The sequence below is a fragment of the Carcharodon carcharias genome, chromosome 21 (assembly GCF_017639515.1).
Source record: "Carcharodon carcharias isolate sCarCar2 chromosome 21, sCarCar2.pri, whole genome shotgun sequence".
In the NCBI taxonomy this organism is placed as follows: Eukaryota; Metazoa; Chordata; class Chondrichthyes; order Lamniformes; family Lamnidae; genus Carcharodon; species Carcharodon carcharias.
In genome coordinates this window covers 63,325,185-63,344,197 of record NC_054487.1, presented here as the reverse complement: position 1 = coordinate 63,344,197, position 19,013 = coordinate 63,325,185, and the positions used below count along the sequence as shown (strand labels likewise).

Here is a 19,013-nt window from a genome sequence, read left to right as displayed (position 1 = left end):
ATGAGTGCCTATGAACGAGAGACCCCCACCCACACCTTCCCCCCGGATGACCCCACATGGGTTTGCTTGTCATGCCCCCTAAATTGGGAGTCCCCCTGTGCTGCTGGGTTAATACCAATGGTGATGGGGAGGGAACGTTGTGCATGGGCCATCCCACCACAGACCTAATCAGGGTGGAGGCGGGAAGACAGAAGGGTCCCCTTCTGCCACACTGACACCTGATTAAATGCCCCAGCACCATCACCAAACTTGCCATGGGCGAGGTCACAAGATTCTGCCCCTATATATTAGTGGATTGTCAAAAAAACTCTTCACTAATGTCCTTTAGGCGAAGAAATCTGCTGTCCTCACCTAACCTGTGCGACATGTGACTCCAGGCCCACTGCAATGTGGTTGACTCAAATGCCCTCTGAAATGGACCTGCAAGACACTCAGTTGTACCAAACCTCTACAAGAGCGTAGGTCTGATTGGAGAGAACAGCAGCAATGGAGGATAAAAGAGAGACAGAGAGAGGGTGAAAAAACAATGTTGACCTGATCAGGGACAGCAGCAGCAGAGGATAAAAGAGAAACAAAGAGAGAAACTTAACTGAACCAGCTACATAAGTAATTCTGTGGCAAGTTACTTATCTGACTCCTAAAAACCTGTCTACAAAGCACAAGTCTGGAGTGTGTTGGAATTGGCCAGTGCAGCTCCATCACTTAAGAAGCTCTACATTATCCAGGACAAAGCAGCCCACTTTACTGGCACCCCATCTATCAGCTTAAACAATCACTCCCTCCACCTTCAGGGCACAGTAGCAGCAGTGTGTACCATCTATGAGCTGCACTGCAGAAACTCTCCAAGCCTCCTTCAACAGCACCTTTCAAACCCACGAACTTGAGCACCTAGAATAACAAGAGCAGCAGATACATGGGAAGGCCACCTCCTGCAAGTTCCCCTCCAAATCACCACCATCTTGAACTTGGAACTATATTGCCATTCCTTCACTGTTGCTGGGTCAAAATCCTGAAACTCTCTCCCTAACAGCACTCGGCCTAACACATGGAATGCAGTGGTTCAAAAAGATGTCTCACCACCACCTTCTCAATGAGGGATGGGCAATAAATGCTGGCCTTGCCAGCAGTAACCACATCCCATCAACGATTCAAGGCACCTGTGCCAGTACCCATGAAACTGAGATGTCCACTGTTATGACACAGCTGATGGTAAATGCTGAACTGCTCAAATCCCAGGGGAAAACTTGAAATAACTGTCACAACGAATTTTCAATCTGATTACATTTTGAGATGCGTGCCTTGAATTCAGTCGTAATAAAACCACCAAGTCTTTTCGGTTTTTATAAAACTAGCTTAAACATTTATTGGTAAGAGAAATAATTTTAAATACATACATAGATCTGCACATTACTACTATGATAACTTCTAAATCCCCTAATCAATATAGTTCCCAGTTACACTTTTGTTAAGGCAACAGTAAGACACATAGATTTTAAAAGACCCAAAGAAACATGATACCCTGAACAAATGGAACTCCAAGTGAGTTTTCTTAACTTCAGTCCTTTGAAAACAGCAGCTTGAAATAGATGCTGAAGGCTTTTTCATACATTTGTAAGATCTTAAAAATGCCTCCCTTCCAAACAAGGTTCTCTTCTTTAAACTTATCGTCCTCCTTGGATGCAAATACCCATTGGGATGAATTTTACACACATCGGGGTGGGGGGGGCGGGGGTTGGTGTGGTGGTGGTGGTGGGAGGGGTGGCGGGTGGGGAGTGGGGTTGGGTGGGGGCAGACGGGAGCGAGTGCAAACCCGATCGGCGCCCCCAGTTGGGTCCGCGCCGCCATTTTACGTGGGCGGTCCAATTAAGGCTGAGTGCTTCCTGCGCGGGCGGCAGGAGATTCCCTGAGTATGGGCATGCGCACAAAAGAGTGCAGAAATCTCCCTGAGGCACAGAGAGATTTGTTTAAGGTTCAAATATTTAAATAAAGAATTGAAAATATTTGAAGACATGTCCCCTCATGTGACAGTGTCACATGAGCTGGGACATGTCAAGGAACAGTAATTAAAAATTTTATTTAATTTATAAACACTTCATGAAATCTTATCCCGCCTGTGGATGAGGTTCCATGAAAGATGTGAAGGCTGCCTGGGCTCTTCACCTGCCCGTCAACCTTAAGGTTGGACGGGCAGCTCATTTAATTGACTCGGCTGCACACCCACCAAACTGAAAATCTAAATGACGCGCAGTGATGTCAGGATGCCCGCCTGACATCATCGCGCATCATTTTACATGTCAGTGTGTGGGCCCTGTCCCCGCTCACCGACCGGAAAATTCTCCCTATTGTTTCACTGTGCCTTTGGACTTTATCTCCCTGATAATAAAACCCAGCAATCTTTGGGGAAAATAAACACACCGTTTCTAAACTTCCCCATGTTTATATAATCAACATTTCAAACCTAACCTCTCTTCTTGAATCAAAGTACTCAGATTAATTCAATTAAGTCTTACACACACACACACACATACACACACCACTATTAATCTATTTTACAATACATTATATCTTTTTGACACCCACATTGTGGGCTTGGCAGGAACTCCGAGGCACATTGCTTCCCCATTGACAAAGGTTCAAGGCAATCTAACTCGAGTTACAAAATCGTTAAATGATATCATAGATCAATTACTGTTCAGGTACAGTATGGCGGAGTCCAGTTACAGCTCTTGTAACAACAATTACATCTGGTTCCTGCAAACATGGCACTACTTGTATAGTAAGGCAAACTGATGGGATTTCCAGATCTTCCCACTTTAAACACTGCAGAGAAAGTGCCAGATTCCTCTTACCCTGTTCTGGATTGGCGAACTGCTTGGTGGTGCTCTTTGAGCAGATGTGGCCAGACAACAAAAATGATTTGGGTCACATTCTGGAACCATGGACGAGCAGACACCTGCTCACTGTCCAGCCAATTTGCACTAGAGTTGCAAATCCCCCCACATGTTCTGCTATTACCTATTTGTTCTATCATTGTACATTAAGCTAGTTTGGTAGGTCAAGCCCAAAATAGGTTGTACTGTGTTATTCTACTGCTTTCAAAGACAAGGAGGAGCCTGTGGAGACACCACATAGAAGCAGTAGTTAAAGGAATTCAAAAAAATTCTGCTTGTTATCCCAAAGTATAAATTGCACCCAAGTATCAGGACAAGTAAAAAAGGATGCACTTGCAAAGGTAGCACAGAAGCCACGCCAAAAATATGTAGTGTAAAAAGAGAAAAACAAAACAAAATCCTTGCACCTACCACATTATGACAAGGAGCAAAAACTTCACTGTATAGAATAGCACATTCTCTCTTCGCAAACGGCTGCCTGATTAAATCTGCTTCACATGGCCTGGATATACCATTTCTACTCACACACTTGAATAAAAGAACAGAGAAAAATATTAATTTTCAAATTATTAGCCAACATCTTAAAAAGTTATAGGTTAACTTAGCCATTGACTGTATTATAATCATTGTATAATCCTTTCAAGTAAATCTGAGAGAGGTGTCTAAACAGGTGGCTATTCCAATAGCACCCCTGTTTACACTATAGCCAAAAGCTAAATGACACCAATGGCAGAAAATAGGATACTTAGCTACTTTGGGAGCAAACAGAATTTTACAGAAACAGTCTTGTGTTGTTAGAATTATTCATCACAGGTAATGAGATCACAACTGTGTGATGCTGGAAAGAGAAGAATCTATACGGGGTTTTATTACTCTTTATTATTGTGTTTTGCCTTTTTTTTATTCTTTCATGGCTGGGCCAGCATTTATTGCCCATCCCTAATTGCCCTTGAGAAGGTGGTGGTGAGTTGCCATCTGGAACCTGCAGTCCATGTGGTGTAGCTACACCCACTGTGCTGTTAGGGAGGGAGTTCCAGGATTTTTGACCCAGTGTCAGTGAAGGAACGGTGACAAAGTTACAATTTTTTTTACACAGAACTGATCAAAGCTGGAAGCAACTTATGGTGCAGTTATATTTACTTTTGCAAATCTGTCTCCCATGCATGTACTGATATCCCACCATAGCAGGTCACTGCTGCCATGGTTGGTGATGTGCTTCCTCTTCTGATGTGCTGACAAACACATCACCACCTTCTCAAAAGCAGTTAGGGGTGGACAACAAATGATGATCTTGTTAGCAATACCCCACATCCCATGAAAGAGTTCCAAAAATAAAATCCAAGGCTCCTCCCATCCTGATTTTGAAAATCCCCAAACGTTGAAAAAAAGCTATGTCCACACAACCACTTATTGCCAAATATGAGCCAGAGGGAAATGGGATGCTACCTGCAGTAAGTGAGCTTTTATCCAGCTGGGACAATGACAAGTTTAAGTACCCACATGAAGTGCAATTTAAGCCCATCTTAGTTTCTCTGGCCTGTTTCCTGAACCCTAGGAAACATGTGCTGCTTGTATTTAGAACCAAGTTAAAAGCAATTTAAAAATACCTCATAAGCATCTCCCATGGGTGTTAATTGTGCCTTAAGTACCTGGCCACATCCAATTTGAAAAACCCCAACTTCGGAAGTAGGTTTCTCACCAGCATCCAAAAATGCCTCTGGTATACCCAAATGCCAGAATATTGGAGCTCCCTCTCTAAAAATCTAAATATTTCCCAACCCTCCCACTCAAATTGCTCCTAATCCATCTGTTCTTGCAAGTTAAAACTTGCCCAGAAATTCCCCCTTTGTGTCTATTTAAGGACCATTGGTTAGACTGACCAAGTTCAATCCCACTGGCCAGAGCATATGGCACACGGTACGCCCATCAGTACAAAAAAATTGTACCAGGGTCTCACAACTGTTGTTGGGCCCAATTTAAATATTAAAAAAGACTCCTGTCCTTTTCAGACAGGAGCTTAGGCCACCCATTGTAAGGCCCATTTGGAATGAGTTGGGTGGCCTAAAGCAGCCAATGGGCAGGAGATTTTAAAAAAAAAATCAATTTTCATCTGTTGACCAGCCTGTTTTTCAGCGTTAATAGGATAACAGGCAGGTGGAAATTTCCCCCATAATTTTAAATCAGATTATTTCAGTAGGTTATTTGAATTCCACATAACACAGTGTGTATTGTTTTGGCCATCCCAGCATCACAAAGGCATTGATGCATAAAGAGGGGTTGTAATAGAGAATGATTCATTAGAAATCTGAACTATCAAGAGGTTCATATTAGAAATTCAGAGCAGACTAAACAAGATCTTGAGGTAGTTAAGTAGAGACTTAAATAGTCAAATACTTTGGACACCACCATGCTTTGTATTGCTGAGGCATGGGAATGTCATTTGTGAACTAAAGATGGGCCAAACCGAACAATAGATTATGATGTTAGATTGCATGTTAGAGCAATTATTTTTAGCAGTTTAAGACAAGTTCCACATTTCATTTGTTTGAAGGTTTTGCCTACTCACATTACTCAGAAAATTAAACCAAATGAGGTGGACCACAATACAACAGACTCAGACTCAATGTGCTAATTTTTATGTCCAGGCAATTCTTACCTGTCCAAGAGCCCAGCTATCTCCAAAAGCTTGAGCATTGCTCACTTCCATGTTGTTCGATGTAGTCATGTCATTTGCTGTATTTTTGTCAAAATTTCCACATAAACCTGTCATCTTACCCTACCAATAATTGAAATAATATCATGATTATAATACAACATATCTAAATCAGACGTCATTAGTCAAATTTTTTTTTAATGGTAATCTGCGCAAGACAATTCTAAGAAAAAGATGAGGCATTTTTTCCTATTTATTGAATATTCAGCTTCATTTTTTGAACCAGTTTTAAAGTTCCCAATTGAATAGATGTACAATTTGTGTAACTCAAGCACAATAACAGTTCTGTAGCTTCCAATCACCCATGCCCCATTCCCATGAAAATCAGAGTTGATACACTACTAAAACGAGAGGGAATTAACTTTCTGAAAACAGCAGGGGAATAATCTATTTTATTTTAATTGACATCTTGGCCATTTTCACAGCTAGGCTTCTAGGGAAAAGCAACAGTTTATTAATTGTGTGCTTAATTCTAAGCACTCTAAATAAGTTGTATCAAAGATGGAATCTGCTAATGGAAAATTTTACACACACGGCCATCAGTCTTTTCTTGGATGCATTTCTTTTTCCATCATTTCTGTCACAATCTACTCAGCTTCAAAACTGTACTCTTTCAAAAAAAACCCTTAATGGCTAAGTGAAATTTGACTTTCTGTGCCATGCATTATGCCTTTGTCTTGCATTAAGATCTCTAATAGTGCTCTGAGGACAATATCATCTGTCTGTGTTGCATTTATTGACATACAATTCTTCACACAACAGTTTAAATAAGTAGAAAGATGACTAGATTACACAGTTTTTTTAGTAGCAAGTCTGTGATCCATTTGGCTGTTTGGTTCAATGTTAATAGTAATACAAAGATTAACACTGAGCAAAATCCATGCTACAAATTGTTTGCCAGTGCCTACAAATAACAAGCAGCACACATTTACCACACTTGGAGGCATTTACTCTCAGCTTTGATCCCTCAAGTAAAGATGCACAATATCCCAGCAACACAATGGTTTGCTTCACAAGCAATATATTGTTTAAGACTGTCTTAATATGATTATAACTACTGACTTCCAGAATCAATTTTAGAAGCATTGAAGAAAGTTAATGGCCACTTCATTAATAATGATTAGAAATTTAGCATAATATAATCAGGCAGAGTCAGCATGGATTCAAAAAGGGGAAATCATGCCTCATGAATTTATTAGAATTCTTTGAGGAGGTAACAAGCAAGATAGATAAATGGGAAGCTGTAGATGTAACATATTTGGATTTCCAAAAGGCGTTCGATAAGGTATGGCTCATAAGGCTATTTAAAAAGATAAGAGCCCCCCATGGTGTTGGGGGCAATATATTAGCATGGATAGAGGATTTGCTAATTAACAGAAGACAGAGAGTTGGGATAAAGGGGGCATTTTCAGGATGGGAACCTATAACAAGTGGAGTGCCACAGGGATCAGTGCTGGGACCACAATTATTTACAATACACATTAACGACTTGGATGAAGGAAGTGAATGGACTATCGCCAAGTTTGCGGATGACACAAAAATAGGGTGGGAAGGCAAGTGGTGAGGATAGCACAAATAGTCTGCAGAGGGATATAGACAGGTTAAGTGAGTGGGCATAAACTTGGCAAATGGAATTGGATGTGGGAAAATGTGAGGTTATGCACTTTGGCAGGAAGAATAGGAGGAGCTGAATATTATTAAAATGGGGAAAGACTGCAGAAAGCTGCAGCACAGAGGGATTTGGGGGTCCTCATGCATGAATCACAAAAAGCTAGTATACAAGTTCAGCAGCTAATAGGGAAAGCAAATAGAATCTTGGTCTTTATTTCATAGGGAATGGAATATAAAAATAGGGAAGTCTTGCTAAAACTATACAAGGCACTAGTTAGACCACACCTAGAATACTATGAACAGTTTTGGTCCCGTTATCTAAGGAAAGATATACTGGCATTGGAGGCAGTCCAGAGAAGGTTCACTAGGTTGATCTTGGGTATGGAGGGATTTTCTTATGAGGAAAGGTTGAGTAGGTTGGGCCTGTACTCATTGCAGTTTAGAAGAATGAGAAGTAACCTTATTGAAACATATAAGATTCTTAGGGGGCTTGACAGGGTGAATGCTGAGAGGTTGTTTCCCCTTCTAGGTGAGTCTAGAACCATAGTCTCAGAGTAAAGGGTCACCCATTTAAGACAGAAGTGAGGAGGAATTTCTTCTCTCAGAGGGTGGTGAGTCTGTAGAATTCTTTACTGCAGAGGCTGTAGAGGCTGGGTCGTTAAGTATATTCAAGGCTGAGATTGACAAATTTTTAATCAGTAAGGGAATCAAGGGCTATGGGGAAAAGGCAGGAAAGCGGAGTTGAGGATTATCAGATCAGCCATGATCTCATTGAATGGCAGAGCAGATTCGATGGGCCAAATAGTCTATTTCTGTTCCTACGTCTTATGGTCTTGTGAAGCACAAAACCACTACCTTAAAAAAAGACTTGCATTTATATAGCGACTTTCACGACCTTAGGACATCCCAAAACGTTTTACAGCCAATGAAGTGCTTTGAAGTGTAGTCACTGTTGCAATGTAAGAAACACCAAAACACATGAAATGAGGCATTTACCCTCAGCTTTGATTTCTCAAGTAAAGACCCACTGTATTGCGGCAACTTAAGGATCTGTTACACAGAGTAATTTTACATTTAAATATTCATGTTTGCATGTTTTCAACAATTGTTTTTGTAGATAGCAGATTGCTTCTGCAGGATGCATCAAAGACCTGTGCCCTATTTTGAAAATCAGAACTGTCCAAGGTTTGATAGTTTCAGTTTGATATATTATTCTCACTGCTATTATAAACATAATGCACTTCAGCTAGACAAGGTTAACTGTAAAGAAACTACTTACTTGCCACTGAGGTCCAACTTGAATATGTACAGTTGTCTTCTTATCCCAAAAGACTGTAATCTCTTGTACTGGATAGTGTACCACTGAGTAGTAACCTGCCTTCCACAGCTGAAAATCATATTCTTCTCTTCTTACCCCAGATAAACTCTATAACAGGAACAGTAATCACAAGTAATAGTCTTCTGTCAGTTTACAAGCTGAATGTTAAAACTCTTAACCTATGTAATTAAAGTATTTATTGGATGAATCAATTGCTAATTTGGCACAGACCTCAAGTTTATTGTTAACATTATTTGTGAAAAACTCATTTGCTTCTGAAAAATAATTGCAGCAACCAGCATGTGGCAAAACAATATTCTATTATATTTTAATTGCTGAAATAATTTTTCATTGTCATATAAATATTTTCAGATCGTGTTGACAAATAAAACAGAAATAATATACTGGGACTTTTATGTTGCATCTTGTCCAGAAATCAGACAGCATTGTATACCAGTTATTCATTTTACATTCAACTTGCAGCACTCCGGTAACTTTGCTCATAATAAATCAATTGAAATATTGTTAAAGACAAAAGTAATCTAATGCAGAACGTAATAATCTACTAGTAAAGTGAAGTTGTGCAGCATGGCTAGGTGTAGGGAAATGGAAGAGTGGTAATGTTTTTAGATGTGATGGGTTTGTGGTAGGGCAAGAGCTGGCAGAATGAGAAGTTGGGAACAGAGTTTGAAGGGAAGCAAGGAGAAGAAGAGGCTTGAAGGGCCGTGAACCATGGAGGACAGTTAAGGAGGAGGAGGGTGTAGGTAAGTGGGGTGGGGAGGTTAGGCAGAGGATTGACTTTGAGATTGAGATGGAACTTGTGGAATTTGGAACAGTGAAATGTCAGGGTTGGAACTTGGAGCAGGAGAACAAGTAGAATCCTTTCGGTAATAAAATGGAAAAGGAATAATAACTGATAACAATCATTTATATGATTGGAACTGAGTAGAGGCGAGCAGCAGGTTGGATATGTGGCCAGTTTGTTTTATGTGGCAAGTGCATTCATCATAAAGCACCCTATTGACTTTTAAGTAGATAAGGGCTGGGATTTTCTGGCCCTGTTGCGGGTGGGACCCCTGCGGGCGAGGCAGCGCCCCGGCCAGAAGTCCACTGACTTGCGGCTGGAAGATCGTGGCAGCGGGCGGGTGTGGAAAATCCCACCGAAGGTTGCAATGTCTCAATATGGCTGTCAACAGCAAATGAGCTCTACAGGAGATCAGGAATTTCCTTCAGAATCAAAAGCTTAAGTGTAAAGGCAAAATAAATTAATTACACAAAATGGAAAAACTAACAATGTAATAACACAATAACTCCAGTTACAGGGAAACTCCTGTATATGCTTCTTTAAACAAATTAAACAGCACTAAAATTTTAGAAACATTGTTGTTTCAGTATCTATCCATAAATTTAACTCTGTTCACGAAAATGTGTGGCTCATTAGGTAAATATTTATCATTGTGAGGCCCATAGGAGCAGAATGCTCCTCTGGACTCCACAGTGGAAGTCTGGGCTACTCCCTGTGGCAGTAGAGAAAATAAGCCAGGGGCTATTCTTGCAATCTAGGTTGTGTGCAGAAAGTGGGTAATGCAATTATTTTTGTGTATTAATCCATTTATTTTTTGGAATAGGCAGTGTTAGAAAAGTTGCACAAGAGAAAATCATTTATATGGTTAGCACATTTAGGTAGAATGTGAATACTGCCACTTTGTAATGCAGCCAGGAATAATGAATGAGAAGGTGCTCATGAATTTTGGACTTTATCATGACTGCTATTTTTATACAAGACTTTGCAATATGTTAAACCAAATACTGAAGCAGCATGGAAATCACATTCTCACATCATTGAGATTATTTTAAAGATTTGATTCCATTCAAATGGGATTTCAGTTTTAAAGTGAAATTTAATTAATGCTTTAAATGAAATACTTTAAATCCATCAAAAACTATAATAAATAGAATCATTTTTATGGGAATGTTAACTGTATAATGACAGTGAGACCAGCGATGGACACAGTTTTATGCAGAAGTTCATAGTTACGATTCAATATTCAATGTTCTGAGTGAATCGCTGGGGCATTAAAAATTCAACAATCTCTGAAAATTTTAATTGCACAGTACATAATTAAAATCAAACTGACAACCCAGTCATAATTGTTGATAACTATCATATTCCAATAAATTTTGGGCAAGTTCAATAGAAAAAATGTTGTATAAATTCTGTCACATTGTTGATGCAATACCTGAGAATTTTAAATTCCCTTCAAGGTGTAAGAAAGCCATTCTATTCATGCATTACAGGGGTTGCTGTTCCTGGACAGTGTGGGAAGACTAACATTGCTATCCCTGGCTCTATCCTCACAGAATATACAGTCAAATGTACTATCAGTAAGTGCTGCTGAACAGCAATCAGTTGTGGAAGCCCTGCTAACTTCTTTCCTAGTCCTGGAGTGAAGTGAGGTAGAGACCTCATTTCAACCCTTGCTGACAGCTGCCTAGACAACACACACACAAAAATTGAACTAAGACTTCACAGTCAGTAAGGTTCAGCAATTATAGGCTACAATTACCCACTGAGCCATTGGAGATAACCATTTGGCCTTTCCTGGATTATTTGTATTTTATAAGCCTGGATAAACTAATTCCCACTAATGAGCCACACACAAGTTTCCATTTCTGGGACCTGAGGTTAATATTTTAAAGGCAAGATTTGAACACTTCTTTTCAAGAAAAATTAAGAAAGAAAGTCTGGATTAATTTGTGTTTAATCAAGGTAGTTACTCACTGGCTTCCCAGAATTGTCATTAAAGTAAAGGTGGGTGCCTCCGACAGAAATCATGAGGGACTTCATACAAATGATTCCACTGTCATAGCAATCCATATTCTGAGTGGTTATAGAAACATTCAAGCTGGCAGTGCTCTAGAAAACAAATGGACAGATAGATTGTCTTCTCCAAGATAGTTTGAACTTAAAACTGTATTCATAATTCCTCTGGTCTCAAGTGAACTATATGTTATGTGTTGTCGCTCCATTAGTCATCTTTGAATGGGTTTCTTTGGAATCAAATTTTAGAAATGCCTCTTTTCATCACACACCAGCAGTTTTTGGAAACAGAAGCTTACTTCAGGAGGGATGTAATTAATGATTGGCTGATCGATATGAAGCTGAAACATCCAGTTTAATTAGGACATACATTGATAGAAACGTAACATATTCTTTGGAAAAGAAACGTGATTAGCTGATAACCTGAGGGTATAACATGGGAAGTCTGCCACCCTAAACAACTGTTCCCACTATTTTTTTTTAACTATTTGAATGGGAAACAATGCCATCTCCCTCATGATTGATAATCTTGGATCATGGTTACCTACAGTGTCATTCTATTGCTAAAAATGTGGCAATACCAGTGATACCTGCAGCGGGATGTGTTGCCTGACATTGTTACATGCTGCTTGCCAGCTCAACCCTGGGCATTTGTCCAAGTACTTGCTGTGTAGACTGGTTTGGGCTATTTCATTTTCAGAGACAGAAACAACGGCAGAGCTGAACAACTTGGATTTATCAGAGAATAGCTACACTCCTGATCTAATGACAGAGGGAAGGTAGCTGATGATATAACTGAAGATGGTTAGGCCAAGGATACTGCCCTAAGCAACTCCCACAGTGATGTCCTGGGGCTGCAATGATTGGCTGCCAGTAACCACGACCATTTTCCTGAAGACCAGACATGACAATAGCCACAGAAGAGTTTTCCATTTGATCCTCATTGACTTCAATTTTGCTAGCCCTTCTCAGTGCTATAATTCTTGGTCCTTAATGTCAACAACAGTTATTCTCACCTCTTCATCGTCATTTAACTCTATGTCTATATTAATGCTGTGGGTGGTCTGGAGTCGTGATTCTGGCAGAACCCAAATTGAGCTTGGTCAAGTAGCTCATTGGTGAGTACATGCCATTTAAGATATTATTGATGATTTCCTTTGTTACTTTACATTAAAACAGGAGTAGGCCATTTAGTCCCTCAAGTCTGTTCTGCCATTAGTCCTGGCAATCTGTCGTGTGCAACGTGGAATATTATTAGTTTCATCGACTGGTGTAATGCCTTGATTGTTTTTAAAAGGGAAAAGAAACAGCTAGAACTGCAAGGACACTGTTTTAAAATGGCTGCAGAAGTCATCTGACCTACAAATTGACCAAGTTTCTAGAAGCCTCTGAAAGTGGATTACCAGGGGACATGTCAAGGGAGTTCCCCAATGGACTTCACACCTGTCATTGTCTGAACTCTCTGCAAAACATAAGGACAATAAGACTTCAGAAACTACCAGGAACAAAGGAGGACTAACAAAACTCACTATGCAAAGAGGGTGTCTGTTTCAAGGACATCTTGATAGCTTTGACAATTGGAAAGCACAGCTCCTTCGTTAATCTGGATTGCCCTCCATTGTTGCCAGTTGCCAGCTGCCAGCTGTCACATGATCAGAAGCCCACTGTGAAAAACTATGATTGTAAACTTGTCTGTTTTTTACAAAAAGAAGGGAGTCTGCAGAATATACCGATTACATCTAGAAAAGATGACGACTGCAGAATGTAACTAAATCCCTCTCTCTACCTGATATTGTCAAGTTCAGACCCTATCTCTGTTACATTTTGGAATACATCACAGAGATAGAGAATTTTAATCGAAAGGAACTTCAAGTATCAAAGCATCCAATTTTGAAAGATGGATTGCAGTTAAAAGAGACTGTCTCCAGAAAAACAACCAGTTTACATTGGCCACAACAACACTGGAATTTCGAGACCACCAAAGGAATGTTGGAACATATATTTCTGTTTTATCTTACAGACTTTAAGTCTTATCAATCCTCTGGTCCTATATTTCCCAACCAGCAGAAATAGTTTCTCTCTGTCTACCTGATCAATTCCCCTTAATATCTTGGGAACTTGGATGAAATCACTTGTAACATTCTAAAATCTGGGGATACAGCCCTTTGTGGGAGATTGGAAGAAGGCTAATGGAAAGGTAATTAGCTGAGTTAGATTGTTCCTGGATCAGAGATACCTGGGCAATTTTCCACATTGTTGGGTAGATGCCAGTCTAATAGCTGCAAGGGAACAGCTTGGCTGGGACGGCTATTACTGGTGCCCAGGTCTTCTGTATTACAGTTGGAATGCTGTCTTTAAAGAGGCTCCTACCAATATTATTCTGCACAGATGCATCTGCCACAGTGAGATCGGTTTGGTGAAAATGAGTTCAAGCTATGCTAGTTCTCTCACCACCTGATGGTGGCATCTCTACCTTCCAAAACTCAGCCTGTTCAAGTCAGTATTGGGCACTGAAGTCTCCCACCCAGAATACATTTGATGCCTTTAGCACATTCAGTAATTCCTCCAAGTAAAATTCAACCTGCAGGTTTATTGATTTATCAATGGGGAGGGCGCAGATCATCTGGAAGTTTCCAATGCTTTATTTCACCTGAAGTTATAAGACGTCATAGGGTGGAATTTTCCCAACCTGCCCACTATGGGTTTCATGGTGGGCAGGAGTGAAGAATCCAGCTGCAGGCAAAGAAAGTTGGGAATTTGCCAATGTAACAACAGTTGGCAATTCTCCCGGTGATGGGTTTATGGCAGGTTGGTTATCCTGCCGAATAGTGTCGTGAATGCCATTTGCATTCATTAACATCTCATGAACGCTCATTAAAACAGCTGCTCACCAGAATTTTGTCACATTGGCCACAAACCTGTTTGTAAAGGGTGGCATGAACAAGTTGGACCTCAGTTCGCTGGTAACTTTGAGGTGAGTGGAACATACAGAGCCTACCTGCCATAGCACTGTGCCGGTCTTGTTGCGATGAACGCTACACTGCTTGGGCTGTAGGGTTGGCCTGCTCCTGTTCTTTGCCTACATTGTCCCGGAGAACACCATTGCTGTGGTACTCACGCAGGCCTCCACTTTCAGAAACGAGCATTACAACCGGGGGTGGGCTGTGAGGCGAGGGTGGGTTTGATGAACACAAGGTGGGCAATGAGGAATGAAGGCTGTGGAATGGCAGTGAGAGGGAAGGGCAAATACAAGGGAACCTTTCCGGGGTCACCCTCTAGCTTCCTGTTGCTGCAGGTGTGAACATGAGTCTGCTTAGAAAGAAAAGAGGAAGACCTCCTTACGATGAAAGTCACTGAAAGCTAATAGCTTCATTAGCACTGTTAAAGAGCTACTCAGGACTCAGTGGCTTCACATCACAGTCGCTGCATCTCAGGAGTACCAGATAGGGATTTATAATTTGGGAATACAGGCAATAGTGAAGGAGGCACAACTGTATCATATATGGCATTCCATCAATGATGGCCTGTCACCTGTTCACCAGATTTGACACTCCTAATGGGCCAAAGGGCATCCACTCATTGACCATACTGTGGTGGTTGCAGGTCAATCATCTTTTTTCCAGGGCATCACTGCAGGAGTTCCTCAGGGTAGTGCCCTAGGCCCAACCATCTTCATCTGCTTTGTCAATGACCTTTCTTCTATCATGTCAGAAGTGGGGATGTTTGCTGATTGCACAATGTTCAGCACTATTTGCAACTCCTCAGATACTGAAGCAGTCCATGTCCAAATGCAGCAAGACCTGGACAATATCCAGGCTTGAGCTGACAAGTGGCAAGTAACATGCACAAAGGAAGATGCCCTTCACAGGAAGGCCCATCATTACATCAGGTTTGCTCTGGACGAAGATAGCCAAGCTGTGAGATTCACCAGCTTCGCCGCCATCTCAGGCTTCCCAAGAGTGCAGGGGACAATAGACTGCACCCAAGTGGTTATACAGGCTCTATGGCAGCAGGCCCTAATGTTTACAAATTTCAACAGCTACCATTCCATCAATGTACAACTAGCGTGTGATCATTGGAAGCACATACTGCATATTTGTGCACAGTACCTGGGAGTTGCCATGACTCCTACATCCTGAGTCACTCTCAGGTGCCTGAGATTTTCGAGGGGCCATTATGTCTGCAGAGGTGACTTGGGGATAAGGGTTACCTACTGAAACACTGGCTGATGACACGGTGTGTTGCCCTCTTGTACCTCCTTTCAAGGAGAGGTACAATGCTGCTCACAACTCCACACACTCCCTCATAGAGCAGACCACAGGACTTCTGAAGATGCCTTTCAGATGCTTGGAATGCTCAGGTGACTCACTCCAATACTGTCCCGACGGGTTGCCCACGTCATTGCAGTGTGTTGTGCCCTTCACAATCTGGCAATGCAAAGAGATGAACCCCTGCCAGAGGGTGAACTGTTGGAGGATAAGAGCTCATCAGAGGATGAAGATCCGGAGGCCCAGGAACCTCAGGAGGCTGCTGAGGGTCAGTATGAGCACGATCACACCATGGAGGAAGACGAGGAAGACATGCCGATGAGATGTTAATTGCTGATAGGTTCCAGGAAGAATAAAGTTAAGAGGGGCAGATGGCCACATCTCTTCTAGTTCTCAATGACATTTACTTCCATGTCAGAGGATGTCCATCCACTTGCAGTGAAAACAAGTCCCACCTTCACAGTTGCGCATTCTGGCCTCATGCATCACAATGCAATCCTTGAGTGAGCTCACTCTGGGAACTGAGAATCCATTTAGGAACAAAAGCGATGCAAGAGAAGACATGAAGCCTTCACCACTATCTAATGATGCAAAAACTGCTGCCCCTGAGATGTAGACAAGCCGAGGGATCTCCTCCTCCCGTACACGTCTTTTCTTCTGTCACTACCACTGAAGAGACACACATACTGCTAGATTATCAATGCTGATGAGCTGCCCTCACTCACTGATGTTCTTTGAGGAAGAAGGGTTAGAAATGCTTACATCACATATTTCCAATAAAGATTTAAACACATTTCCCTGACATCACACAAGGGGTACGGATACTAGTACAACTAAGGTTGACATCACAGGAATATTAATCTCACAGTGGGACACAATCACTGAGTGGGAGAAAGGCTAAACCTCGAAATAAGAGGATTCCAAAGTACAAAATCACAACGCCTTCAGTTGACAGGAACATTCACATAACCATCAAATATATTAACAAAAGTGTAATTTATTTACATATCTAGCACACCCGTGACCCACAAGTGACACCAGTTTTTCTTAACTTTCCTAACTCTAGCTCTACGCCTGGGTGCAGCCCTGACATCCGCAGTAGAGGTGGAGGCAGCCTGCTGACCACTACATCCTGATGTCTGTGATGACCTTGGTGGACGTCCTCTGGTGGCTCGAGGCCTGGAGGGCCCCAGCCTGATAAGGGTCACCTGCTCAGGGGCAGAAGTGCCCTCGGTGGCCTGAGAAGCTGGAGTGGGTGGGGTCACAGGCAGAGGGGGCTGTGATCGGCTGCACACCCTTGGAGTGTCCTGAGAGGAGGCCCCCGGGGTGTCCAGCTGATGGTTATCCTCCCTGTGGGTGCCCGAGGGCCCCGCCCTGACTCCTGCAGGAGATGGTGCACCCAGAGGGAGGTCAAGGTGCCTCTTCCCCATGTTGCCTAAATTCTGATGGTGGCCACCAGGGTGTGTGGCCATGGAGTGCAGGGTCCAGTGCAAATCCAGCAAGACCTGCTAGACCAAGTTCTCCATGGTGGTTGCCAGCCTTCCCACGGTGAGCTCAAGACACTCACATGTTGGAGCCAGGACATCAGACAGAACGCGGACGGACTCCTCCATCGTTCACTCTCATCTGCTGAGTGACAATTGAATCTCTGCCTGATGTTCCACCACCCATCACTGCATCTCCAGCATAAATTTGGCTGCTTCCAGAGGCTCATCTGACTTGGACAGAGCGGGTGGCTGGTCTCCAGCAGCTCTGCAAGTGCTGGAGTCCCGGGCTGTCCCTGCCTCCGACTGCTGCAGGGACGTGTCAGTAAGGTGTTCTCCAGAAAGTGAGCCCGAGCCTAATCTACAGCGGTGCCCCACCGACGTGTGTGTCTCTGAGCTGCTGGAGGTTGTGTCTGAGTACTGGTGCTCAGCTGACTTGGGGGCCTTGATCTGCTGATGCCTGGAAAATAGAAAATAAGAGTTTCAGTTAATGAGCATGAGCTATATAAGTCTGCATGTGACTCATTCTGAATGTCAGGATTTGATAAAGTGATGGAGCTGTGATATGTACCAGGATAGAGAGGCCGATCTCCCGTTCCCCACAGGAGCGATCCCTGTCCTCCCCAGCCAGCTTGGCTGCAACCTCCTCAAACTCAGTGAGGGCAATGATGTCGGCCGTCCCTCCCCCAGTCTGCGATCTCTCGCCCGTTCTGTGCCAGCTTGGCCTGTATGAAGAAGAAAGAAAGGCATGTGATGGGAAGGGATGGAGCAGAGTTTGGGTGAGATGCATGTCCTGTGTGTGTGGTGAGCCCTCCCCTGAAAGGCCAGAGGATGGAGTGTGAGCAACATAACCGATGGGATGGTGGTGATGTGAAAGTCTCGGTGAGAGAATGAGTGTTGATTTGTGTCCCCCGCTTAAGGTTGTGTGAGACCCCTGAAGAGTTTGAGTGCATGATGCTATGATGAGAGTTTGATATTGGAGGGAGTTAAAGGATGACTTACCTTGGTGGAGCGAATTAGATCATTTATCCTCTTCCTGCACTGGGTGGCATTTCGGGCAATGGCTGCCAGCAGCACTGACCTGCTCTGCGACAGCCTCCCAGGCCAGAGAGGTGAGGCTGCTGTGCCTCTGCAGCCACCCCTGGGATACAGGACTTGCCTGTGCACCGCATCCATCTGATCAAGGCCTGGAGGGGGTGAAGCGGGGCGCTGCCTTCTTCTTAAGGCTCTCAGCTTTCTTCTTGTGGCTGCCAGACACCTTTGCACATATCTGGAAGGCAGGTGGGCTGGAGAGAGTGAGATAATGTGTTGGACTGGCCTTTAAATATGGCACCCGGACCTTTGACCCCACCAGCTGATGGGCGGGCGGAGGAATCAGCTCCTGACCCGCCAGGCGATTTGACCAGATACTCGCATGTGCATAATCAATGACCTTCCACGCGGAATCAGGCGCGAGTTCCCACCGTTCCGGCCAGCAGGGTGGGCGCTGCCCGAAACTGCCCGTCACCGCACTGCGTCTCACAAATGGAACATTCCACCCATAGAGTCTGGAATCAATGTTGAAAATTCCCAAGGCAACTCCCATTCAACTGTAATCACATAAGAGATATCCAGTGATGGTAAAAGAGGAATCTGAGATTTAATATAAGAAATATCATTCTGTGAATACGACGGCCAGCTTCTTGCTTGAATATTCTGTGGGGCAGTTCACTTAGCTTGGAGACCAGTTCTCAAATGTTAGTGAGGAGGAATTTGACTGTCTCAATTGGGCTGCGACTGCATGAGTCACATTTAAAATGAAACACATACGAATAGTATGTGGGCGGTTTCTACCTTTTTAATCACTATTTTACTCACATCTACTTTTATTTTGCTAAATCTTAAATGAGGAATTTTGCCCACCTAAT

General features: G+C 42.7%; 1 protein-coding gene across 1 annotated transcript in view; it reads right to left on the bottom strand.

Moving 5' to 3' along the window:
• The window catches only part of otogl (otogelin-like), a 198,816-nt gene that overhangs the window by 102,877 nt on the left and 76,926 nt on the right, over positions 1–19,013 (bottom strand). Inside the window, exons 23-26 of the mRNA XM_041215660.1 lie at positions 11,316–11,450; positions 8,495–8,641; positions 5,548–5,667; positions 3,303–3,419 (exon numbers count right to left, since the gene is read on the bottom strand). Coding sequence (XP_041071594.1) covers positions 3,303–3,419; positions 5,548–5,667; positions 8,495–8,641; positions 11,316–11,450 — 519 coding nt within the window. The remainder of the gene's footprint in view (positions 1–3,302; positions 3,420–5,547; positions 5,668–8,494; positions 8,642–11,315; positions 11,451–19,013) is intronic.